This window comes from Exophiala aquamarina (genome assembly GCF_000709125.1).
Source record: "Exophiala aquamarina CBS 119918 chromosome Unknown aczIA-supercont1.2, whole genome shotgun sequence".
NCBI lineage: Eukaryota > Fungi > Ascomycota > Eurotiomycetes > Chaetothyriales > Herpotrichiellaceae > Exophiala > Exophiala aquamarina.
The window spans coordinates 2,529,880-2,554,929 of NW_013550586.1; the positions used below are offsets into that span (position 1 = coordinate 2,529,880).

The 25,050-nt window shown below is 49.0% G+C and overlaps 10 protein-coding genes across 10 annotated transcripts; 6 read left to right on the plus strand and 4 right to left on the minus strand.

The window, feature by feature from the left end:
• Positions 1-2,888: 2,888 nt before the first annotated feature.
• A1O9_02733 (uncharacterized protein) lies at positions 2,889-4,226 on the plus strand (the record flags this gene model as incomplete). The annotated part of the gene is made up of 5 exons (XM_013408304.1): positions 2,889-3,078; positions 3,128-3,318; positions 3,380-3,545; positions 3,594-3,847; positions 3,900-4,226. The coding sequence occupies 5 exons, from the start codon at positions 2,889-2,891 to the stop codon at positions 4,224-4,226; spliced, it is 1,128 nt and encodes a 375-aa protein (XP_013263758.1).
• Positions 4,227-4,928: 702 nt separating this feature from the next.
• A1O9_02734 (uncharacterized protein) lies at positions 4,929-6,737 on the plus strand (the record flags this gene model as incomplete). Its single annotated transcript, XM_013408305.1, has 3 exons — positions 4,929-5,024; positions 5,077-6,565; positions 6,622-6,737. 3 exons carry the CDS (start codon positions 4,929-4,931, stop codon positions 6,735-6,737), a joined length of 1,701 nt encoding a protein of 566 aa, XP_013263759.1.
• Positions 6,738-7,580: 843 nt separating this feature from the next.
• A1O9_02735 (uncharacterized protein) lies at positions 7,581-9,063 on the minus strand (the record flags this gene model as incomplete). The annotated part of the gene is made up of 2 exons (XM_013408306.1): positions 7,581-8,595; positions 8,654-9,063. 2 exons carry the CDS (start codon positions 9,061-9,063, stop codon positions 7,581-7,583), a joined length of 1,425 nt encoding a protein of 474 aa, XP_013263760.1.
• Positions 9,064-10,106: 1,043 nt separating this feature from the next.
• A1O9_02736 (uncharacterized protein) lies at positions 10,107-10,949 on the plus strand (the record flags this gene model as incomplete). The annotated part of the gene is made up of 1 exon (XM_013408307.1): positions 10,107-10,949. The coding sequence occupies one exon, from the start codon at positions 10,107-10,109 to the stop codon at positions 10,947-10,949; it is 843 nt and encodes a 280-aa protein (XP_013263761.1).
• Positions 10,950-11,268: 319 nt separating this feature from the next.
• A1O9_02737 (uncharacterized protein) lies at positions 11,269-11,758 on the minus strand (the record flags this gene model as incomplete). Its single annotated transcript, XM_013408308.1, has 2 exons — positions 11,269-11,419; positions 11,484-11,758. 2 exons carry the CDS (start codon positions 11,756-11,758, stop codon positions 11,269-11,271), a joined length of 426 nt encoding a protein of 141 aa, XP_013263762.1.
• Positions 11,759-12,610: 852 nt separating this feature from the next.
• On the plus strand, positions 12,611-12,898 carry A1O9_02738 (uncharacterized protein; the record flags this gene model as incomplete). The annotated part of the gene is made up of 1 exon (XM_013408309.1): positions 12,611-12,898. One exon carries the CDS (start codon positions 12,611-12,613, stop codon positions 12,896-12,898), a length of 288 nt encoding a protein of 95 aa, XP_013263763.1.
• A 268-nt stretch (positions 12,899-13,166) lies between these two features.
• A1O9_02739 (uncharacterized protein) lies at positions 13,167-13,607 on the plus strand (the record flags this gene model as incomplete). The annotated part of the gene is made up of 1 exon (XM_013408310.1): positions 13,167-13,607. The coding sequence occupies one exon, from the start codon at positions 13,167-13,169 to the stop codon at positions 13,605-13,607; it is 441 nt and encodes a 146-aa protein (XP_013263764.1).
• A 632-nt stretch (positions 13,608-14,239) lies between these two features.
• On the plus strand, positions 14,240-17,744 carry A1O9_02740 (uncharacterized protein; the record flags this gene model as incomplete). The annotated part of the gene is made up of 3 exons (XM_013408311.1): positions 14,240-15,239; positions 15,326-15,470; positions 15,521-17,744. The coding sequence occupies 3 exons, from the start codon at positions 14,240-14,242 to the stop codon at positions 17,742-17,744; spliced, it is 3,369 nt and encodes a 1,122-aa protein (XP_013263765.1).
• Positions 17,745-20,224: 2,480 nt separating this feature from the next.
• A1O9_02741 (uncharacterized protein) lies at positions 20,225-22,265 on the minus strand (the record flags this gene model as incomplete). Its single annotated transcript, XM_013408312.1, has 4 exons — positions 20,225-21,343; positions 21,451-21,597; positions 21,698-21,872; positions 21,940-22,265. The coding sequence occupies 4 exons, from the start codon at positions 22,263-22,265 to the stop codon at positions 20,225-20,227; spliced, it is 1,767 nt and encodes a 588-aa protein (XP_013263766.1).
• A 501-nt stretch (positions 22,266-22,766) lies between these two features.
• Positions 22,767-24,281, minus strand: A1O9_02742 (uncharacterized protein; the record flags this gene model as incomplete). The annotated part of the gene is made up of 2 exons (XM_013408313.1): positions 22,767-23,553; positions 23,614-24,281. Coding segments are annotated over 2 exons (1,455 nt in total), but the record flags the coding sequence as incomplete, so codon positions are not given.
• Between the last annotated feature and the right edge of the window lie 769 nt (positions 24,282-25,050).

The window sequence follows — 25,050 nt, forward strand, 5'->3', positions numbered from 1 at the left end:
ATGGTTGAGAATTTGGCATCATAGTTAGGGTCAAGCCCAGCCAGGCACATAAAAATGGGTTTATCTGAGGCGTTGCACCCATTCGCAGGGAACCAGTTATAACTCGTGTTAGTCGACCCATATTCATGCAAGAACAACATTGTGGTGCCTGGCGCGTGGAAGATGTCTACCAGCGCTGGTGGATTGAATCCAAGTCCATATCTGTGATGTTAGTCTGTTTCTGCGGAAAGGGGATGGACTATTCTCACGGTGCATAAGTTTGGTGCAGCGGCGGCATGTACCAAGAAACGTGGAAGGCTTTACAAGGATCGTAGTCGTGAAGATTACCACACAGACTATCCTGGAATCCTCCACAAGGACGCAGCCCAAAAATGTTCAGCCCCAGGTCAGGGGCAAAAAAATCACCGAGATCTCCCGTGAAAGTATCACAGCCTCCCGCGTGTATCACAAGCCACTTCTTGGTGGTGCGTGCTGTTGAAGGAACGTTGTAGACGGCATAATCGCAGTCCATCCTCTTCCAACCGTCAAGTGTTGTCACATCCAAGCCGTGGCAAGTGGAGTCTGAAGTAAGTGAGTTATTGCATAGGGGAGGCGACCCGGTGAAGCAGTCCCTGTTGGGAATTGTTGCAGATACGTAGCCTAATGACCAATAGAGCGCGTAAATCGCACGTAGAGCCTTTTTCATAGCGAAGCGCAAGCCGTCGGGTGGGGATCTAGGTATGAGAGATGAATCCTGAGGTTGCGAATCATCAGCGCTTGCCATGTGTAGTACCAGTGAATAGTACTTATGGGCAAGATTGCCTCTGTCCGTCCTTTCAGCAGAGCGTGTCGAGCGGGTGGAAAGGGAACGTGCCTCTCAAAGCCCTACCATAGAGCTTTTCAGTAGCCGAGCTAGCGAGAGCTGAGCAGCGGCTCCGATGCGAAACCCAATAGATATCGCTCAATAAAGTTCTATTTTAGCTTGGCATGTCAGACCCAGTTGAGCAGCTTCATTTTCCAGTCTTAAGTACGCCACAGAGCTCTGTGCTTTTCACACTTGCCCAAAAGCGAGACTCGGAGCTGAAAATTGCCAACCTCAACGTTTCAGATCCCAATCATTTGCTCAGGTAGAGTTGAAGCTTGGAGCCAGGGGAGGAGATCTGGATTTCGAGGTCCCCTTGATAGTTTTAACATATAGCATCCACAATTGTGACTAAGCCCATTGGTGTGAAGCTGTGAAACCGGAAATGCCGCCATGGATTTCAATTGATGCTTAGTTGGAGGGTTGTCGCCGCTTCCCACAGCCACAAGAACCGTGTTTCACCCTTTGAGGCAGGGCGGCACATCTATATTTTCTTCTGATTCAGAATCCACGAGCCCTTTCATGGACACTAGTACAGTTTATGTCGTCAATCCAACCGCAGAACATACGCGTACTGTAACATCGATAAATGCGTATCATTCTCATGATGCCGAGGCATTAGGCCAAGGCTGGGCATGCAGGGTCGTAGGCGTTCATGTATCATAAGCATTATAGACAAGCAAGTAGAGAATGGATAAGACAGCAGCACACTCTCATTGAGCGCGCAGCGGTGTTCATGAGACAAGGAATGACCAACAGCACAGAGAATGAGTGTACGAGTATAGTTGCGCAGTCATATCCCAGCGAGGGATACGTACCCTGAGGCCTTGCGGTATGGTTGACTTATTCGATTGTTGAGTGCAAGTGCTATTACCTACGCCAACGCCCTCTCTATCTCGATCCGATCCCTTTCGCTTCCGGCCCCCTTTCGACCTGGTTTCAATAGGGCAGGATTATTTCATTGAGGAGAAGATAGCGAACGAGGATACTGCAAGGCCTTAGGCTCTTCCAAGCTATCAGAGAAATCCAGCAGTGAAACATTACCAACACGGGATGGAGAGATGCGTATTCTAGGAGGATGTGTCAAGACTACTGTCCTCGGTGGTACTAAGCAAGGTGCTGCTGTGGGATTGTGAATACTATTTCGCGCTTTCGTGGAAGCAAGCTGCTGGCTTCCATTTCCCTCTAGCATAGAGGCATCTTTGCTAAAAGATCAGAGACAATCCATGAATCTCCACCGGAGCCTCCAACTTGCCTGAAATTGAAGATGGCATTTCGCTTCGTAGAGACGTCCGGTGGTGGGATGCCAATACTGAGATTCGGTCCAAGGTGCACTCACTCCTCGGCCCGAGATCAACCAACCGCGAATCAACGCAACGTACCAGATGACGGGGAACGCACGGAGCCTCTGGGGTGTGGTAAGATCGGCACAGTTTCAATCTCGTTCTATTTTGTTAGTCTAGGATGTCGATGCCTCATCTGAACCTAGGGTATAATCCATTTCACACCGCTCGTGATAAGTCCTGCCATTACGTTTCGGATATCTGCTCGAACATGATGCTATGAACACTTTCATCCGTATCTGATAATCAAAGTCGCAAGAATCTGATCTCTTTCGATCAACATCAATCAATTGTTCCAAATGGCATTTTTTCACTCCATCAACATAGCAATCGCTGGGTTCACCCTAGTTCTGGTCTGGTGGTTGCACAAGGTCCGAGGTTTTGAATTTATGTCCTGATCTACACAAATTAACATCCTATATCAGGTAGTCTATGCATTGTGCCTTTCGCCATTGCGGAAAATCCCTGGCCCATTTCTTGCCAAATTGACACCGTTGTGGTTAAGATGGTTAGACCTCAAGGGCAACCGAACGTCAACTATTCACCGACTACATCAAGAATACGGAGCCACTGTCTTGGTTGGGCCAAATGAGATATCCTGCTCGGATGTCTCAAATGTTCGAGACCTCTATGGTCAGCAAACGAACTTCTTGAAGGCTCCGGTCTATGAATCAATGACTCTGCCGCCAAATGGAATTTTCAGCATGAGAGATAAAGTGCAACACAGCAAGAGAAGGAAACTGCTGAGCCATGCGTTTTCCCAATCCAATTTATATGAGTGCGAGCCACTTATTCACAAGCAAATTGAAAAGCTTATCACAGTGCTCCAGAGCCGGATTGGAAAACCTACAGATATGCTCAATTGGTTCAGGCTCACAGCATTTGATGTTGTTGGTACGGGTGCTGAAAGCTCCTTCAGTTTCTGAAACTGACTACCTTGTAGGAGAACTTTTCCTCGGGCAATCATTTGGCGGCCTTGAATCGGGAGAAACACCTCAGTTTCTCAGTGATATTGAGTTGTTCTTCATCCTTGCTGACATACAGTGGAATTATCCTTGGCTTGCAATCGCCCTCTCCTGGGTACCATTGAAGTCAGTCCAGTATTTCCTGGGAGCGATGCAAAGACTTGCGGACGTAAGTTTTCACATCGCCTTTATGAAAATGGACTCTACCCCTGTCTGACTACGGAGACTAGTATGGCGCAAAAGCATTTAACAGCTATGTCGGACTATATGGACGAGAATCTGGGCGCAAAGACCTCTTGACGAAGATTCTATCAGTGAAAGCTGAGACCGGGGAAAGTCAACTCGGCGACAGAGAAACATCGATCGAGATTGGAAACCTCGTCTTCGCTGGCACAGGTGTGTCTTTTTAGTCGTCATACACTCAATCGAGGGGACTAACCGCAGTAGATACTACCAGCACTACTCTGACTTTCCTGTTCTGGGAGCTAGCAAAACATCAGGCATGGCAAGCTAAGCTTCGGACGGAGGTTCGAGCTCATTGTGGCAACTCTCCAACTTTCCAAGAAGTTCAAGATCTACCTATACTAGAGGCAGTTATCGATGAAGCTCTAAGGTTACACCCGGCGGCTCCAGCAAGTCTGCCCAGAGAAACACCCACAGGTGGTCGAGAACTCAATGGGTTTTTTATTCCCGAAAAGGTGCGATTTAGTCGTCACTCATGTACTGTCTATTTCAAACTAACATCGCTAGACAATCGCGTCTATGCAATGCTACACGACGCATAGAGATCCCGTTGCCTTTCCAGATCCCGAAGCTTTCAAGCCGGAGAGGTGGATGGAAGGGAATGATGTTACAACCGAGATGAAAGAGCTTTTTATGCCATTCTCCAAAGGATCGAGAGCATGCATAGGAAAGAATCTTGCAATGATGGAGTTGAAGCTGATCACCGCTCGGTTGATCAAGCAGTTCAAGTGTACTGTAGCACCTGTCACTACTGAGGACTCGATGGCAACTATGGACCACTTTCTGCTGATACCTGTTGGAGGGAAATGCGAGCTGATCTTTGAAGTGGCCTGATAAGCCGAGAGCTTTGTTTGAGATATAAAGAAGTGAATGGACAGGTTTAGTAACGTATACAGACGTAATCGTTTCGAACCACCAAGTAAAAGTTTATTTTTAAGCAACCGAGATGATAAGGCTTCATCTATCACTGCCCCCATAGCATAACCTAGCCCAAGACGACAAATCCTAGAGATATGGATAGATGGTACGGTAGGCATGGTCTCTATTCTCCCCTTGCCACAACTCTCTGCCTTGACTATCGGCCAGTTACTGAATCAACAGAATGAAGTTCACTTCGGGGTTTTCTGCCTACCACACCGATATCGACTTCGGCCCGAAATGGAAAGTGATCACCCACATCCTGAACGAAGTCTCGGTTCCAAGTTCGAGACCCTCCGAACATGGAGAGCGAGTGCTCGGAACTACACACAAATGGAACTCTTGACAGTGATCCAGACTCTCGGTCCCTCCACAAAACACGTCGGTGCCAGGAGTTGACCAGGAGTCTGCGGGGTTAATCTGGAGCTTGTCCCGGGGCCAGGGCTGTGGAGCATGGCTATCTCGGGTACTTAGCGGCCATGCTATTGTATGTAGGGACAATCCAGGGGACTATTATATAGCACTGGTGAAGATCCTGGAATGTTTGAAGTATTCAAAACCCTCAATTTTCTTTCTCTCTCTGCATGCTAAGTCCCCCTTCTCCAGGAGTATAGCACTATGGGAGAAGTCATCGCTACGCACGTTGAGGCGACGGTTAATCCACAGCATGGACACACCTATTGGAACCACTTGAAGACGTCTTTATTAGTATTGGTATGATGACGGACCCTTACATTCTTCCAAAGTGGTACTAACAGACCCCAAGGCGGTTGCTGGTACATACTTTGGGCAACTTGTTTTACTTGTTGGTGGAGGCCTGCTGTCCCACAGCATCGCTGCCGTCGTCGGAGGAGCATCGCTCACAGCATGGCCAACCGCCGTCCTCGGGATCTTGGTCGCAGCACTTGGGCCTCCGGTGTCCCAAGCCGCCGACTTCTGGGGTAGAAAGTGGTTTCTTATCGTCCTCACGGCCTCAGGGTGTGTGGGGTCTATTATCGTCTCCAGATCGAGCTCAATGGGAATGGCCATAGCTGGTTTCACCATCGCAGGTCTCTCATGCGTTTCGCAGCCACTCCTTCACGCTGTCGTGTCAGAAGTCCTCCCAAGGAAATATCGATCATGGGCTCAAGCTAGCGTTAACGTATCGGTATGCTTCGGTGCCATCTTTGGTCTCCTTGTTGGAGGTGCCTTGGTTCAAAACAACAACAATGCGTTCCGCATCTATTTTTATATATCCGCTGGGATATTCGCTCTCTCGGCCGCAGCTTGTACATTTCTCTATAATCCACCTCCACGAGAAACGCAGAAGGGAACTGTAAGGAGTAAAATTCAAAAGCTTGACTGGGTTGGCTTTGCCATGGTCGGCTCAGGCGTCACTTTACTCTGCTTAGGCCTGTCCTGGGCACAGAATCCGTATCCTTGGACCAATTCACACGTATTAGCTCCGTTCCTAACGGGTGTTGCTATCCTCCTGGGACTTGTCGCGTATGAGTGGAAAGTCAAGAAAGACGGCCTCTTTCACCACCGCTTATTTCAGCATCGAAACTTCGCCCTCGCTCTTGGATGCATCTATGTCGAGGGGCATTGTGCCTTTGCTGCCAATTACTTTGTGCCGTTCCAACTCACCACATTATATCCGTCGATGGGCTCCTTTCGGGTTGGTGTCTGCTATAGCGTCTCCTACTTTGCTTTCACTTTCTTTGCATTGGCGACAGGCCTCTACATTTGGAAGTCAAAAACTGTGCGGATTCCGACAATAGCTGGGTTTGTGGCATTTATTCTCTTCTTCATTCTTGCCGCTACAGCACAGGAAAGCACCCCACAGGCCAACTTTTGGGGCTACATGATATTCTTAGGCGCGGGGCTTGGGCTGTTGTTGACGACTCTTGTCGTCGCCGCTCAACTGTCGACACCTCCAGAGCTTATCGCGATGGCTTCCGGATTAGTACTCTCTGTCAGGAGTCTTGGAGCTTCAACAGGGCTGGTGATATATCAAGCTGTGTTCAGCCATGGGATCTCAAAGAATTTGTTTCCCAAGGTAGCTGGGGTGACTATTCCTCTTGGTCTGCCGGAAGGATCACTAGGGCCATTGCTGGGAGCTCTCACCTCGGGAAATATGAATGAGCTACCAAAGGTGCCCGGAGTGACCCCAGAGATCATAGAAGCCGCAGCTCTGGCCGTCAAAGAAACATACAGGCTTGCTTTCAGCTACGTCTGGGCCACCGCGGCAGCGTTCACGACAGTAGCTTTAATTGGTAAGTTTGACGGTTGTCTGTATCTACTCCTTGTTCGAAGAGCTAACAAAAGCAAGCGGCAATATTCCTACGCAACCCTAGCAACCAGTTCACGCAAGAGATTGATGCACCTCTCGATATCACTGAAGGAGCTGGTGTGCAGGAATATCGAGACAAGTCTGTTGCGGAGTAATTAGACGTCAAATGCATCAATCAATGACAGGACTTCCAAACATTGCAAAAGGCAATCATGATGCATCTATACCCGATATCTAGTGCCCGTCCTTTGGAACAATTCGTTGTGTCCGCGGCGTTAGCCCCTCTAGACCTTGTAGTGCTGCTTTTACTCAACATTGCATAAGGCCTGATAGAGTTCTCAAATTTCCTGAAGAGCCAAATCTGCCAGCGCCAGAAGCACCATGATTGTCTCCGCTGGCAAATCTTCGCGTTCATCTCTACGGTGATTTAAATATTTGGCTGGGCGGAAGACAATGTTTTGGGCTTGGTCATTAAGGAATGATCCTCTCTGGGTCGCCTCGCGATCTATCCAACCACTCGAAGTAGGATTGCCAAGAATCACAGTGAAGGAATCTTGCAGGTAGGCTTCGTAGTTGGTGGGAAGGAGCTTTGGGAATTTTGGCATCATCTTGGGATGGGCAATGCATCTTGAGGTAAATCTATCGTTACGACCCTATAACAAGTACGAAACGGAGGACTATTATACGAACCTCAAGGCATCACTCTGAATCTTCACGTAGAGAAACAGAAATGAAAACGCAACCTAAGTTAGAGCTCTAACAGAATGGTCGAAACAATAGTATTGACAGCAGAGCGCGAGTTCCTTGGTGTATTTTCATGGGCGGTGAGGAATTCTAGATGGATTTGAACGCCAAATTCTTAGTCTAGAACAAATGTCAATATTCTCTTTGCTACTCTTCACAGTTCCTCCTTCGGATTTCAGGCTCCCGAAGTGTCAAAATGAATGCCTTTACCAGACCATTGACGCCTAGGCAAAGGACAGGATCTCAAAATCTGCTCATGTTTGTTTTGACCTCTTCTCGTGCTCAATTGTCTTACCAAACAAGCCTTTGCGCAAATTCCGATGCTCCTTCACGGGGGGACTCTTTGTGGGTTTGGTCATATATCTGTTCGGTACGGCAATGATGCTCGAAAACAGCATTGCCGGAAGACTTGAGAGGAACATCAAATATTGCATTGGAACAACAATGAACGCAGACACCCAATTGAGCAGAGTCGATGCATAGTTTGTTGATTGACGATCGGCATTACGCTGGACAGCAGCGGCAAGCGCAACCACGTCCTGCAGGCGAGCTTCCAAGTCCTGAAGTCTTGCCTCTATTTGTACAGACGAGATAGCTGTTCGTTTTTCATAGCGACGCATCGCTCTGTTGAGAGCATCGAGTTCAGGTTGGATCAATTTCTTCACCTCACCAGTCGCCAAAATAGAAGCCTTAGCAGCAAGAGCTTCACCGCTTTCAGAGTCCTGGGTTCCAGAGCTAGCGATTCTATCAGCCACATGAACTTCTAGCGCTTCCAATCGATGCGTAATGTCAAGGACCTGTTGCGTATCCGCTTGCCTTGTTTCCGAAAGGACATCAGCATTGACGCGCCTCTGCAAGAAAAACGTTCTTCTTTGAATCAGTTTGATCAAATGAGCTAGTGGTCGCACTTCAGCAACTAAGAGGAATATGGTAAGATTATAGTTGGATACCAATCCCTCAGAAGGACGAGTGAGTTGCGACCTGATCGCATGCAAGAGCCAGGCAGCCAACAAAGGGCAGGCAAAGCAACCGAACAATGCCATCATTTCATGAAGACGCAGCTCCCTTTGAGCAGAAGCAGCATCGACATTCTGCATTTGGGGAAGTCTCAGACTTGGTCTGGGGCTGGCTTTCGTTGGAGATGTTGTCTCTGGGAGAGCAGGATTAGTGGAAGACTCGTCAAACTCTTCGTGTTCTTCGATAGGCGAAATTGCGGATGGCGAGATGGGTTCGAGTATGATAGAACTTTGTGCGGCGCGGTACCAATCCCTGCTTTTGGTGAGATCGGAACTCGGGAGTGAAGTAAATCTTGCCAGCCAGAACTTACCATGGTGATCTAAGGGCCCAGTTCATGAATATGGCTGCCAATGCCAGCAGAGTAACATCAGTAACGAAAGCACTGCCATTCTTGAAGAATACACCACCAACGGCAGGAAACAATGCCAGTGCAAGTGGCAAGGAATGCCAATGAGAAGCGTCATCCTGATCTTGAAAATCTTTTTCTCCTCTGGCTCTAGGTAAGAATATGTCGTCGGTGGATGAGCGCAATGATTTGCGCGTTTCAGACAGAGTCTCAGAAAGGAATGAACTCCGCCTTCGATTTAATTGTGCATATCCATCAGCAAAGGCTGCGGATCTCCCAAGAGGCCGTTGTCTGAGGCCATGAGGAGAGGGACTGATATGACGCCCGGACTGGGTCGAGGGGGCTATGGTGGAAGATGTTTTCTCTGTGCTCATCGCTACGATCTGGAGGCTGATGTCCTTTTCGAAGTGCCCTGGAGTGACTTCACGTTGTCCAAAGAACTGGCTTTCTCAATGCCCTAGCTAAAGCGTCAGATCACGGGCATTTGACATCTCAGACCAATACACAGGAACAGTGATAGCGAGTGAAAGAGCGTGCCTGAACAAAACGAAGAGACGATGCGAGATGGTCGTGGAGGGAACTGGGATCATATGCTAGGCGAAGAAGAGAGTATGAGCGATGATGGCATGGATCCGTGGAGTTCGGGGTGGAACCATCGCCACCGCTCGGAACGGAATAACTTTTATAAAGGAGACGTCAACCTCGGCAGGCATGACCCCCTTTCCGCTTAGAAGTTGCAAGAGCCAGTTACATCTCCTAGGAGTCCTATCTCGATGCTGCCAACAACCTGTCAAGCCCACACGCGTCAGTGCTCAATTTCAGGCAATAACATTCAGAATCGTGCGCATGTGAAAGGCAATCACTAACCATGGGACCAACATCGTCATCATTCTGCAGATTCTCGCCCTTCGGCGCCAGGTCGCGAAGATAGTGTCATCAAGCCGCCTAGAGAGATGCCAGCCTCGAGGCTTTGCCTTCCGGGTTTATGTCTCCATCTAACCTACATGATAAACCATCCCCAGCTATGCGCACCCGGCGGGCTCTGGGCTAACGAAAACCCTTATTGAGACCCGTTTCGAGCAAAATGTCTTTGCCATCCCTAGAAAACCTAGGTTGAAAACCTGCCTTGTGAGTCTCCTCCTCGCAATGATGTATGCACTCGATTTGATCCTATGCTCCTTTGATCTGTTCGTACCAAATATACCTCAATTCTCCCACGAAGCTCTCGAGCTCGGCTGAAAGGGAAAGCTTTGGGTTGAAAGTTTATCAAAGAGGGCGTTAAGGAGACTATTGCATGATGCGCATGGATATCCTAGTTGCCGCGCTTGCCTTTGCAAGCTGTGTATTGTCACTCCTCCCTCTCGTGGCCCACATACGAAACACCAGCTTTGCAGCGATAGTTCTGATCCTAGCAACCATGGTCCTGAACCTACAGACATTTGTCAACGCTTTGATTTGGCCAGCCAAAGACCTGGAAGCTAGTTGGGACGGTCGAATTCTCTGCGATATCGAAATCAAACTTTGGATTGGGCTGAGCATGGCAGTCGTTGGTGCCATTACCAGTATCCTACGCCAGACAGCGATTATTCTGGACACCACCAACATAACTTTAAGTCCAAGTCTCAAAGAGCTCAGACGCAAGGCTATCTTTGAAGGCACATTCTGCGTTGCCATACCAGTTATTATGATGCCAGCGCAATATATAGTGCAACCTGAAAGATACTGGATCCTCCCAGTTGTTGGGTGTACGGCTTCATTCGACTCAAGTTGGATGACTGTTTTTCTGATGTGGATGCCACCAACAGTTGTATCCATCACAGGCTCTATCTACTGCGGTTTAGTCATACTTCGAATGCAGAAGCAAAGAAAGGAAAATGGTTCAGCCCTAGCCTTGCCAGGTGTGGCTACAACATCAGGCTCACATTTCACACGATTGTCAAGTTTAGCTCTCACTCTGTTTCTGTTTTGCTTCCCTCTGGGCATCTACGGCTTAGTCCTAGCTTCGCTTAAGCCAGGGCATCCGTTCAGCTGGAAATTTATTCATGGGCCGGATTGGAAGGGTAAAATTTACAAAATTTCTGGAGCTCCTTCAATTCCAATTGATCGTTGGCTGCAAATTGGGATAGGCTTCCTGTGCTTTGCGTTCTTTGGTGTCGGGACCGAGACAATTGAGGCCTATCGGTCTCGAATGAGATGGATGCGACAGGGGATGCGGACACTCGTTTCTCGTGGTACAACACGTGAACGCCATGGGATCTGAAGGACCGGAGGCATGACGAGGCTGTGGAGAGAGCTACATCAGATATCGCCTGCAACGCTCTTGAGCCTCGGCGGGACAAATTGTTTGCTGTACTAGAATAATGGGCCGATCATTTAAACTATACAACACGATTGTGGCGATTGACCGGCAAATCCAAATCCAAATTCAGGAGTGGTGAAACTACATGTGGAAGAACATAGTCCTAGTTGTCCAAGGTTTTCAAGCCTGCGCCCGACCGCTCTTTTCTCGTTCAATTACAATAATTGTGCACACCGATTTGTTTTCGGTACATGAGGCTTCTCAAACCAGAAGATAGGTATCAACCACTGGTTGCTTCACTATCCTCTTCTCTTGGCTGCCTTTTCAAAACCTCGATCCTGGTCTGGACGATAGTCAACGCACTCTGCTTCTTGCCTTCTGCATCATCGAATGTACGCATGCTGGCATCACCCTCGAGGTAAACCAGTGTTCTGAGGATACCCGTTAGTGCGACGGTTTGAGGCAGGCGAAGGAGAAGACATTTTACAGCCTTACCCTTTGCTCAATCCCAAGACGAAATCTCTTTGAGGGCCATCTACAAAGCTGCTGACACGAAACCATGAAGTTTGTCTGTTATCTTTTGGTCCATAGCTAGTACCAATGGCGTAGCGGACAAGTTGAGTCCCTTTCGTTGTCTCTGTGAGCTCTGGGTCGGCGCCCAGGCGACCAACTAGAGTCAAGCGTGCCAATCGGGAGGCTCGGGAGGTAGAAAACGCCCGCGATGAGATTGTAGGGACTTTGGAGGACATTTGCCTTGTAAGCAACGACATGGTGGTGGTGATGAGTGCTTGAGGGTGGCTGGGAGAGAAGCAAGTGGCGGCCGCGCGCAAAGAGAGGTCCCGGCGTTGGACTTGGAGTGGAGGGCACTGATTGAGCGGGAGGAGGCGACACGGTTTATGTGCAGAATTGGCGAAGAGGTTTGTAGGCTGTGGTAGAGAACAAGTATAGACTGCTCCCATCTGCGATCATGTACACGCGATTTTGGGGCAACGCGATGAACCCAATGGGACTAGCCCAAAAGGGAAACTTTCTCGTCTGACAACACATATACCCTGATATTTGATTATAGTGGGCATATTCATACGTCAGACGCATTCAGGCTAGCTAAAGTGCTTGCAGCTTCGCCTCCCCTTTCTCGCCTTCCCAACGTGAGTCACTCTCAACGCGACCTGACAGCCTTCAATTACACGGTAGTTCACCATACAATCAAAGCGTTGCGACGCGTCGTCTTCTAAACGAGATGCTGCAAAGTCCGCCGATAAGGAACTCTCTTCCGTCAGGATTACTCCCTGCACCAGCTACCACTTCTCCCAGTTCGGAGCTACCTGCAAGCTCTACGAAGATTGGCTCAAACAGCACTCTGTGGACCGCATTTGCGAGCGGTTGCACACTACTAACGCTTTCTTTAAAGTCCTCGCCACAATATCCTCGATGTACATCGGTGCCTCGCAGGATCAAAAGTCTTTGTGTCTATTCAGCTGGAGTGAAATAATGAACTGCTTCCAGAAATAGCTACAACACCGTTGTTTCTTATAGGTGAGCTCTGGATCCTCTTGCGTGCCCCTTGAGCGCAAGTCTAGCATCAAGTTCTTCCTACCTAGATCAACGTTCCCTTTTTCTCCATGTCTCCCCTGTCTCCGCGAAACGAGCAAGAGCCCACAACACTAGCATCAAAATTGACGTCCAAAAAGCCTGTCGCAAAACCCGAGATGGCCCCAATCGCTTGGGTTTTCATCGCAATATTTTCGGCCGTACTGGTCATCATTGCGCTTGTACATCTCTATGGTTTGAGATTGAAGTACGAGAAGAAAAGGACCCAACGAAAAGCAGAGAACGAAAGCATTTTTGGTGCTACCATGACGAATCCAATCACTGCCAGAAAAAGTTTTGAAAACCATCAACATGCCTGAGAAACATCTGACGCTTGCCCAACGCTCGCTTCAAACTAGGAAGCGGCGGCTGTTTTCTTTGTTCTCTCCTTCCAGTATCTTCAGAACAAGCGTGAAAGGATACAAATTTCTTTGTTTCAACCTTAGAGATTCGGGAAAATTGAGGTTTGGGTTCCTCAATTTCCACTGATCCTCATCCTCCATGCGTCTCCTTGCCATGATGATCAGCTGCTATACTCCTGCACGCCTTCATCACTAATTCTCATTCTCGTTGTTCTTTGAGGACAGCATGATCCCAACAGCGGCGCTTATAGTCCTTGCTATCGTGGGGGTAATCTGCACCGTCACGATGATGATTGCAATCTGGCACTCGGTCTCGAGCAGCCTGAATCCTCCAGAACCGAGAAACGATGAGGAGCAAAAGGTTGAACTTTCCTCAAACGAGAGCACCGCTCGTCTGACAATTGTTACTCAAGCACGTTCACAAGCACCTGAAGCCGAATCTCCTCCACCGCTTGCGGCAGGAGAGATTCACCCAAGATCAACGATCCCCTCGACCAAGAGTCCAAAAAAGACAGATAGCATGAACGAAATTATCGATATTTACAGCAGTAGAGGAAACAACGGTGCTGCCCCTGCAAAATTGGCACCACCCAGGAGTACGACATTTGCAGAGGCTAAATCCAAATGGGCATATTTTGGACTAGTTGAAGATCAATATGCACTTTGAGCATCTGGTCCACAGAAGCTCATCGTGTTCTGATGGGTGTCCCCAGATGGCGTTAACCATCAAGGACGTATACTTTTTATCGCAATGAGATCTCACGGAAGGATCAAACATGGGACGGCTAGCTCAGCGATCTAGTTTTATCTTATTTGCACCGCGCGGGTCAATATATATGTGGCTACTACCAGTTTCGCTAGGTATATCAATGAGACCGAGCTCCTAAATAGCATCGATAGGTGGCTAGCACCCATAGCACCCAGCGTAGCACCCAGCGATGGGTGAGCGGCGAGCGGGTCGTAGAATACTGCTGACTAAATGTTCAATCCGCTGAATCACGTGCGTTCCAAGCACTCGTACCCCTGGATTGACCGTAGCTCTGTGGCCCCTCAGCCTCATCGCTTTGATCGAAACGGTCCCTCGATTTCTGGGGTTTTCAGCGTGAGTACAGTAAAGAATATCTCCCAAATGCTATCGCATGCCCAAAGCAGTTCCATCTGCAGCCACTCAAGCCGTGCTGACGCTACGGGTCTCCCTTAACATGCTTCTTTGTCTGTTCAAGCTTGCAGGCAGGTCTGTTCGCCTCTCCCATTGCATGCCGTGCGAGCAACAGAGTTGCAGCCGGCCCCGCGAGTTCGATGCCTCTTCGTCCATCACGCAGCAGCGACTACACTGTCGGCTGGATCTCGGCCATTCAGACGGAGTATGTAGTTGCCTGCGAGCTACTTGATGAAGAATATGACCCATTGCCGCTCAACTGGGAAAATGATAATAATGTGTACACTTTCGGACGGATCTCCTCGCATTTGGTTGTGTTGGCATGCTTGCCAAAGGGAAAATATGGCCTCACGTCTGCGACTTCGGTGGCTAAAGATATGCTTCGCAGTTTTCCATCCCTCCGATTTGGGCTTATGGTGGGCATCGGAGGCGGTGCCCCGTCGTCTAAGCATGACATCAGGCTCGGGGATGTGGTAGTGAGTACTCCTGTGGGAAGCTCTGGCGGTGTAATCCACTACGAGTTCGGTAAAGCTATTCAGAACAAGGCCTTTTTGCGAACAGGCAGTCTCAGTCCCAGTCCCCCACTTCTTCTAGCTGCTATCCATCAACTCAGTTCCCTTCATGAGCGTCGTGGCCACCAGATTTTGAAGACTATTGACGATTTGGTCGATGGTAACAGCAGGCTCCAGAAATATCGACGCCCAGCTCTTGAAGCAGATGTGCTGTATAGGGCAACTTTCACTCATGCGGATGAAGGCAAAAGCTGTAAGGACATATGTAACCCCGATATCGCGGAAACAGTCCTCCGTGTGGTTCGAGGGCCGGATCACGACGATCCAGCCATTCATTATGGACTAATTGCCTCTGCCGATCGCTTAATGCGAGATGCACAAGTAAGAGACGCACTTGCTGAGGCGGAGGACGTCTTGTGTTTCGAAATGGAAGCTGCAGGTCTCATGGACAGTTTTCCCTGTGCTGTGATACGCGGTATCTGCGATTATGCTGATACACACAAGAACGACGTTTGGCAAGGCTATGCGGCTGCAACAGCGGCTGCATACGCAAGAGAACTACTAGTTACGATTCCGTCCGGTCCACATGTGGATGCTCCAGTACCCAAGAGCTCCACACACCCTGCACGTAAGTATATTCCGTGGACCGAACCTCACAATTCTTTAGCAAAGAATCGAGCAGAAGGTACAAGAGGCTAGGCTAAAGGTCAGCAGTTGTCATTACGCCTTCGAAGATCCTCTTCACAGTTCCGTTTGGACGTGATCCCCTATTTGTTTCTCGAACTTCGATCTTCAAAGCAGTCGAAGACGGACTCAGGGAAAATCAGAGGGCAGTCCTGTATGGACTTGGAGGAACAGGGTAGGCTGCAACTTTACGTGCTCAGTATTTTCTGGCTCAGATTTCTCTAGGAAGTCTCAGATCGCCATAGAATTTGCACATCTGTATCATAGAGAGCACCCAGAAAGCCATGTTCTATGGATATACGCCGCTACGCACAGCAGGTTCACACAATCCTGCCAAAAGATAACATCTTGGTTACGATTGCCAGGAAGTGAAGATGCAACAAAGGATATGTGCAGTCTTTTAGCTCGGTGGTTAGATGATGAAGAAAACGGGCCATGGCTATTGGTGCTTGATGGCGCCGATGACGATGATACTATTCTCGGTCAACATACACCCAATCCAGCGCCAGTCGAACCAGTAATCGACTTTCTCCCTCGACTGCTATCCCCCACTCGTCAGCTTCTATTCACGACCAGAAGTCGAGACATTGCCGACTCACTTGTCGCGGCAGGCACGCCTATTCAGGTCGGACCATTCTCAGCGGAAGAAGCCCAGCTGCTTCTCACACGAAAGCTGGAGAACGAGATTACCATCCCTTCTGATGGCTCTGGAGATAAGTTGTTAGAACTGCTGGGATACGTGCCACTCGCCATCACGCAAGCTGCCGCATTTATAAGGCGCAATGGCGGTCACTTTAGGCAATACTTGGATGCATTCGAACACAGCGCCAGCGACAGAAATCTTCAACTAAGCGTTGAGCTTCAGGATCACCGTCGTGAGCGTGGACTACCCAACTCGATCTTCCGTACATGGAAGCTCTCTTTTGATCAAATCCAGCAACAGGATCCAGAAGCCGCAGACCTTCTCTCATTGATGTCTTTGTTGGATGGACAGTCGATTCCAGAAGAATTGATCAGAGACCCGCGAAGCAGTGAAATGGCGCGACGTTACAGCTTCGGAACCATTTTCAGCTACTCACTTGCTAACCAAAGCCGAAACAACACGTTGAGCATGCATCCACTTGTGCAGATGTCGGTGAGGTACTGGCTAGAATGCGAGGACCGAATGGATGAGTTTGTGCAAAAGGTGGTCGAGTTATTGGCTTCGAATTTTCCAACAGTTCAGTACGAGAATCGAGCGGTATGTCAGTCGTTGCGGCCTCAGGCGGTCACTGCTCTGCAATATCAGGCGAGCTGTGATGGTTTTGGGGCACAATTGCTTCATAAACTGGCGTGGTTTGAGCTAGACTCTGGATACTTGGAGCAAGCCGAGAGTCATGTCAGAAAATCATACGATGCTAGACAACGGATTTTGGGCGAGGGGTCATTAGAAACACTGAGCACTCTCTCCCTTTATGCGACAATCCTTCAAGCTCGAGGAAAGTATGTGGCGGCTCAGGACATGCAGGAGCGGGCGTTAGATAGTCGACGTGAAATACTTGGATCTGATCACCCCCACACCATCCGAACTATGAATAACCTGGCCACAATATTGCGAGACCGAGGGAAGTACGATACGGCTGAAGAACTTCATCGCAAAGCTTTGGCCGCTCGTGAGAAACTTCTTGGTCATACCCATCCAGACACCCTGATCAGTGTGAATAACCTTGCGCTATTACTACGGGATCAAGGTAAGTATGAGGCTGCTGAGGAGCTCCACCGCCGAGCTCTTGAGGGTCAAAAGGAAACGCTGGGTCCGCGGCACCCAAGCACATTGACCAAGTTACACAATCTCGCACTGATTCTCACTGACCAAGGCAAATACCAGAATGCTGAGCAGTTGCACAGAGAGGCACTGAAGGGCAGGGAGGAAGCTTTAGGCCTCAACCACCCAGACACCTTGAAGAGTCTCAACAACTTGGGCACGGTGTTGGCCAACCAAGGGAAGTTTGATGAGGCTGAGGAGGTATCGCGCAGAGCATTGATGGGTCGTGAAAAGTCTGTGGGTCCAGATCATCCAGACACGTTGAAAAGCCTGAATAATCTGGCCAACGTGCTGGTCAGTCAGGACATGTTTCAAGAGGCTGAGAAGCTGCAGAAAGCTGCCTTGGAAGGGCGTGAACGGGTGCTCGGTATGAGCCATCCAGACACTTTGAGAAGTGTTCGTGATATGGCGTTCATGGATCGACTAGCCGGGCGTCTCGAAGAGTCGGCAAAGAAATATGAACGAGCGTTGGAAGGTTTCCGACTTGTCCTGGGCGAATCCCACCCAGCTACGAGGAACTGTACACAGCAACATGAGAGGTTGAAGGCCGACTTGGAGGATAGTGATACCCTCGAAATACAAGCTGTGGGCAGAAAGAAGCGGAAAGTGTACAGGAGAAGGGCTCGAAAAGCAGCAAACGACTAAAGTTCCATCTTAAGTCTGAATCTACAACGCCGCCTTTACACTGCCGACCATATGCCTCGGCCCGCCACTCAATACTCATGGCATCAGGGCAAGGCTTATTTCACCACAACTAGAAATTAGGGCTTACAATGAGAAGAAGAAAAGATCTGTTGGTTGACAGGGGATTCTTTTGTTATTTTGAGGTGTTCAATTCGCTGAGCTAGTCTACTTGCTCGTGACTCAATTCGCATGCAAAGCCACTGGCCACGACGCTTCGCCGGCTGAGGTTTCACAAAAGTATCGACGCCAAAATCCTTTCTTGAAGCCAGTCTGCGAAGTCGTTGAGGGGTTAAATCCAGCCAGGTGGCACCTGAGGGTGACCATGACGATTTACAACACCGAGACTGACATCGTCGACATGGGCAATTTTGCTGCGAACTCGGTCGGGAATTCCTACGTCAGCTCGGCCAGTGTTGACGGTTTGAACCTGTGTGCCCTCGTCATCGAGCTTTTGCTTGAGATTCTTCTTGGGTACAGGTTGGAGAGCGAAAGAGACGTCGCTGTTAGGTACATGGCTCTGCTCAGGCGTCAGTATGCGATCTTGTGGGTTCGCGTATACATTGTGTTCTGCAGCATGATGCAGGCGCACAGGCGATACAGCGTCGAACTGTGTGTGCTGCTGCGATGTCTCCTCAGATGCCATACATAGGTCCTTGAAGGTAGCCTCCTTGCGCAGATCCTCCATGAACGATTCCGGCGCTCCGTACGTCCCGTCCTCCTTGAGTGTCGCACGCTCGAATATCCCTGCCTTGTTGCGGTAGACGTTAGGGAGCACTTTGTTGCCACGGGGATCTCTTTGGATCACAGTTGGCTGTGCTACTGATTTCTGTTTGGCCAGCGCTTCCGCCGCCGCCAGGTTCGTCCAGTAGTCGCTGTTACCTTGGTCCGCCTTTCGCTGTGAGCGGCAGTTCCTGCTGCGTCGGAACTTGACTATGATGATCGACACACATGGCAGGAATAGGAGGATCACTCCCAGAAAGATAAACAGGGCAATCGCCGATTTGGCGCTGTTTGGTTTACCGACTTCAGGCATCGTGAATTTCAATAGCCTTTTGTTTTTGTTTTTGTTAGGACCTGAGTTCTAGGTCTAGTGTCTCTTCAATTGAAGTTTGCTGGGTTTTGAGGGGTTAAGAACGTGTGAGAATGAGTGTGGTGTCGCCACATTTGAGGCTAAAATACGGCAACTTAAGTATGAGGAGGGTGAGGCAACACCTCCATTCTTTCTTGCATTACTTTGTCACAAAGACTGAGGAGGCCAGTTTCTCTCTGACTTTTTGGTGATAAGGAGATCTGCTGATTCTGTGGCTTTGTGGCTTTGTGGCTTTGTCCACGTGGATAGGAGAAAGAATGCTTTAGCATTGTGTGAGAACCTCCTTGTTAGATTGAAGGTCGATTTCTCAATCATTTAGGGTGGGAATCAAAGTGTACATACTAACGCACCACTTAGTAAGCTTCATTTCATTCATTACTCTGCTGTGCAGCGGCCCAAGGACAGTCAGTGGCTTTGTGGGAACGAAGCATCCTACATCTTGCAGCGACAACTTCAGAGGGTAAGCTCGACATGGTTAATTGACCCACAAGGCTTGTCAAATCATGATTGGAGCACCAAGGGCCACCGTCATCACGCTATTCATGGCGCATATCAGTGCACACATTGTTCAATGTGAGAAGGGTGCACAGCCTTGTGCTGGGAACGGCTCGACAAGGCTGTGAGTTATGCTCCACCGAACTCCTGCTGACCACTGCCAGTGCACACAGTACCACAACAGAGAGCACGACAAACACCTTTACCACCACTATCAGCAGCACTACTCCTAATTGGCCCGCGACCAGCACCAGTGCGAATCCATGCCCGGCTTTCCAGATTGTAGCTAGCGGTTCAACACCGGTGCCCGACGATACCACACCCGTCGGACTCCGTGAGGAGACTGTTTGCTAGCCGTGGACTGGATTATCCTGGTTCGTCGAATAAAAAAGAGCAGCACCGCGAAAGGGCGAACGATGAGATGAAAGAAAGTGAGGAGAATTGAGATATCGAATTGGTTTAGGTAATGCGCAATTGATATCCCTGGGAAGAGATTTTGGAGGATGAATTAGTAGGATAATGAATTGTACTTTATTAAACATGCAACTCTCCCTTTTAAATGGCGTGGCTAGTAAAAGCATCTAATCCTTGCGACTGTTAGGTGCGGCTCCGGACATGCTCGATGTTGAGCTCCCCTTTTCATCGCAGAATAAGCATCCTGGTAACATCGAGGTCGAAAGGGTTCTCCCCAGTGGTGAAAATGTAAGTTTGGGTTTTAGCGAGCCGCAAGGTCAAATCCCCTTTTCTCCGCCGCATTTACATCCGCTGGGCCACATCGCTTTCGAACCCACAGCCTTGCACCCCAACGATGAAAATTGGTGGCCATGCCGTCCGCATTGTTCCCCACGGGCGTAAGCTACTTCTGTGAAGGCAAAGCCGTCTCGACATCCTTTTCTACATTCTCCGACTCTTTCTTCTCCTTGGCATCGTCTAGTCCATACTCGGTGTCAAGTTCTGTCCTTAGCTTGATCTGCCTCTCGAAGAATACCAGGAGGAAGCTCACGCCCGAGAAGACAACGGCCAGCTGCCAGACCAATTTCAGTGAATCCGAGTAGACGTCAATCAATTGGTCTTCGGTGGCTTTCCCGAACGATTGGACGAATTGTTTTGTCGCGTATTGGTAGGCATGGCCGCTCGAGAGGATCTGACGTACCGCAGGGTCATCAATGCGATGTGACAATTTGTCAAAACGATTGTTGAAGATGGCGGCGGGGATAGCGACGCCCCAGATGCTACCGAATGAACGGACAAATGACCAGGTTGCGGTTGCTGCTGCTTGGTCTCTTTCCTTGAGCCCAGCCTGGCATGCCGGTAAGAGCGTATTGAGAACAAATCCTGAACCACCCGCAGCAACGAGTTGATACACAACCCATTCTACCGTGGTGGTTTTTCGATCTTGCATGGTCATCAAACCTAGGCCGAGTGTGCATACGCCAAGTCCAAAGAGATGAAGTGGTTTGTATTTCCCGAATTTGCTCAGCAAGAGGACCGCCACAATCGCTGCCGGGAGCGCAATAACGATCAATGGAATGAATTGTACGCCGGCCTTTGACGGACTAGAGAGGAGGACTGCTTGGAAGTAGACTGGTAAGAAGAACATGATCCAGTATAATAGTGCAGAATTCAGGAATGTAACAGCAAACACAGTCGACGACGTTCTGTTGCCGAAGAGACGAGGCGGAACAACGGGTTCAATGGGCCATGAAGTCCTCTCGAAGGCCATGAACAGTGAAAGTCCAATCAGTCCCACGATCAGAGAGACAAGGATTCTCCAGTTGGTCCAGGGATATTTCGTCCCCGCATAAGTCAGTGCATAGAGTACTGATACAGTCGAGCTAATGAGCATGATGTTGCCCACGTAGTCAATCCGCTTGATTTTCTCAAGGAAGGACATCTCTTTGTTGTACTTGACATTAAGAAAGAGCAGAATCAGAATCATGGCAAGAACACCGATAGGGAGATTCAGATAGAAGACCTATGAAGCAGACGTTAGCCCAAACAACAGACCAAGCGCTTTAGCACGGCTTGCCCATCTCCAGGTGGTGGAGTCAACAATGGCGCCTCCAACATATGGCCCTAGACGCTGGAGTCATCATCTTGTTGAAATGAATATGCAGGGAGAAATATACCAATAGCAAGACCAACAAAATAAACAGTGAGCACGATAGCTATGTAATTTCCCCTCTCTTTCAAAGGAACAAGATCGGAGATGATGACATCAATGATCATCTGCAACTCTCTCGTTAGCCTGGCCCTGACTCCTCGAAACATGTAGATTTAATCTGGCGAATCGAAGCGAATACTCTCTTTCAATGAAGGCGAGACTCACATTGATACCGCCAGCGCCCATTCCTTGTACTGCTCGACCTGCGATAAGCGTTGCGCCATTTTGGGCGCCACCGCAGACACCACTTCCGAGAGTGAATAAAGCAACGATTATGAGCGTGACCTTCCGCCTGCCAAAGATGTTCGCAACCTGGCCGAAGAAAGGTTGGACTGCAGCGCTGTACGGAAGATCAGCATATACATCTATGTATGAGGTGCCGTGGAAGGGCACGAAGTGCCACTTACCCAGTAAGGAAGAAGACATTTGTGATCCAGATATAGTTCTCTCCAAGTCCAAGATCCTCAACCATTACGGACAGAGAAGTAACGACCACCGTGTTCTCCAACGAAGACAGAATGCCAATGACAGACAGAGTTCCAATGATTGTCCAGAAACGCCAGCCTCGCTTGGCAGGCTTTTCATGTATATCATCTGATTCAGCAATACTATGCTCCTTCTCTTTCACTGAATCGGTTTCTCTTGCTGCGTCTTGGTGAACGCCGACTCGAACAAAGCTGTCATCCGGGGTTTTCGCAAGGGTGTGAGGCCGTTCACTGCTTTCGAGACCCATCTCTTAGTGCCGAAAGAAACAAATCCTTAGCGTCTTGGGCAACCACTGCTATCAAGCCGAGAATGATGCGAACAGGAGAGGGCAGACGACATGGCACCTTTCAGAAAAAACCATCCAAATTAATAGCACTATGAGTTTTAAAGATATTAGGCAGGCGGGTACTGTGCTACTCGATTTTTGCAAATATTATTATCGGAGCTGGTTGAATAAACCAGTTGCTGTGACTCCTCGGAAGGTTTTAGCATGCTCTCACATTTTGAAAACCTTCCGATCCACAGAACATTAGGGACACAAAGAATACGTGTTTGCCTTCCGAGGTATCACTTCGGTTGAAATTGGCTAGAGAGTCACCGACGACGCCGACAGATCAATTAAACACTCAGATCACACTTAAGTCTGCGACCCTAAAACGGCCCAAGTGCTGATGTATTCTTTCCGAGATGTATTCTTTCCGAACAGACGGCCCATGGATCGTCAAACCCCAAAGTCCATCCCTGAATCGAAATTTGCACTAAACGTCTCCGTCGCGACAGTCGACTCCTCAAGCTGGAGGCAAACATGGCCCCTACACAATGCACGTATTTCCCTCGCCAGTGTCTTCAGGGAATTTCGACCGACAGCTTTGTCCTTGACCATTTGTGTCGAACGCCCTGCTGTGGCGGCTTCTTGTTTTAACATCGTTTTCAGCAGTTCCATGTGTCCACTTGTGGATGTGGCAATGCCATTACGCTCTGCTGCTGCAATGGCGGTAATTCCCTTCTCGGCACGCCAGAAAAGGTCCAAAACGACGTGCATGAAAACCGTTATCTGAATAGAACGGTTCATACCGAGTGGATAGCCGGCTAGGTCTAGGCCTGGGAGTAGAGGTGGCAAGTCTTTGTATTGAGGCACAACTTTCTTTTTAGACGCAACCTGAAGAGATAGCCGGATCCTATTGAAAGCGGTTCTGTGCAGCCGGATCAGAGAAACATAGCAGGTAGTAAGTGCCAGAATGGTAGGATAGTCTATTAATGGTCCATTCGCCGTACCAGTATTTCTTGCGGTCTTTTCCGAGTTGAAAGAGGCGTCGTTGTCAAGGTCAGCCTGGCAGCCATCTGTATCATGTTGTATAAATGTTCGTTCCTCGAAATCAACATCGGAATCATTAGAGCCCATCTCATCCTCATTAGAAGCATCGAAAGATGAGGTTAGGCGAGGGGCAGAAGTGATTGGGGAGAACATCAGGAAGTAGCTTATGATTTTTGCAAACTCTTGCAAGAAATTGAGCATAGTTTTGACACCGAGATTGCTACCCGGATGGTGTGAATGCAGCGACTGGTGTTGAGAATGGAGACTCCGTCGTCCTGACGGATCAACCTTGCAACAATCACCGTACACAAGTTTATCAATCACAGATAAATGCTGGAAAAGGGTCGAGTTGAGTTCTGCAAGTGTCTTCAGATGATACGACCTGTCTCTGCTAATCAACAGATGCGGCTGAAGACCTTTTCTGGACCAATGGTCGGTCACACCATCAGTATAAAGATCCAACTCTGATGTGGGCATATCAGAGACAATGTTTTGGCGTGTCCCATCCCAAAAAGTACTAGAAAGTTCTTTGTTCGCGGTGGGGAGTGTATGGCTGAAAGAGAAGTCTTCAGCCGTAAATGATGCGAACATTGAGTCATCAAAGATATCAAATTGCATGGCTGATTCTTCAAATGGCACGGAAAGCGTTGTGACAGTTGTCGAAAGAGGTGTCGGGTCATCATTCTGTAGAGGTGTATTCTCAAAACCCCAGAGCTGGTCGGGCTTCCTTGATTTGATTTGTTTTCGTTGTTGCTGGCGAGACGGTCTCCCTGATGGTCGCGGTGCACTTGTTGAACACTCAGTATTTGACTTCACACAACGGCTACATTTGCCAGTGCCACTCGATGTTGTGGCCTGGTCGCACTTGAGCTTTTGATTCCGGCATCTATCGCAGGCGGAGCGCACTTTGGGGTCAGTTGATCGCACATGATGCTCTCGGTCATTCAGCTCCATGGTTTCCATTCGGATAAACTAGGCGTTCGATGGACTGAGGTTCAATTTGTGGTAGGTAGCTAGTTGACCTGCTTCAAAGCCACGACATGGTCAACTGAGTGTAGGGTGGAGCATTAAGCCTAGTTTCTACTCTGTCAGCGCTAGGAGAAACGGCAGGGGACTTGAAGAGATGGATATTCATTTGTCCTGCTGCCTAGAAATACATAGACGGGTCACCCTTTGAGCGATCCAGAGACTAAGCCGACAATCGGACTCGTCAAAGGGACAAGGCTGTCTATCATTTGGTCTTAGAAGCTATCGTTAAATAGTCGGAGTCCTGAACAGTTGGAAAAGGGAGAAGACTGTGAAGGAAATATCTCCTTTAAACAAAGCTCAACCGCACGGCAGATGCGATCTCATAATGTAATCAACATGAATGTCCATTCAAACAGATTCTTTGCGATGGCTCTTGTCGCGCTGCCTTGAACTAAGAGATTGGGTGGAAGTTATGAAATCGCTTAATTTCAGGATGTCACACCACGAAAGCCTTTCCTGTGTACAGCGATGAACCTATCAGTTGACTTCTTTCATCTCGCGCGCGAAGAATCCGCCCCCTGGTTGTGTTATGTAGTGATAATTCACAAACGACCATTGATGGTGACCTGAGGACAACCGCAACCCCTGCCAGGGTCTCATCGCAGTGCGGGGTTGACATTTCTCCGATGCCCGTGCGGTATATCCCTTGTCACCAGTCTCTGACGATCCGTTCATTATTATATTAACG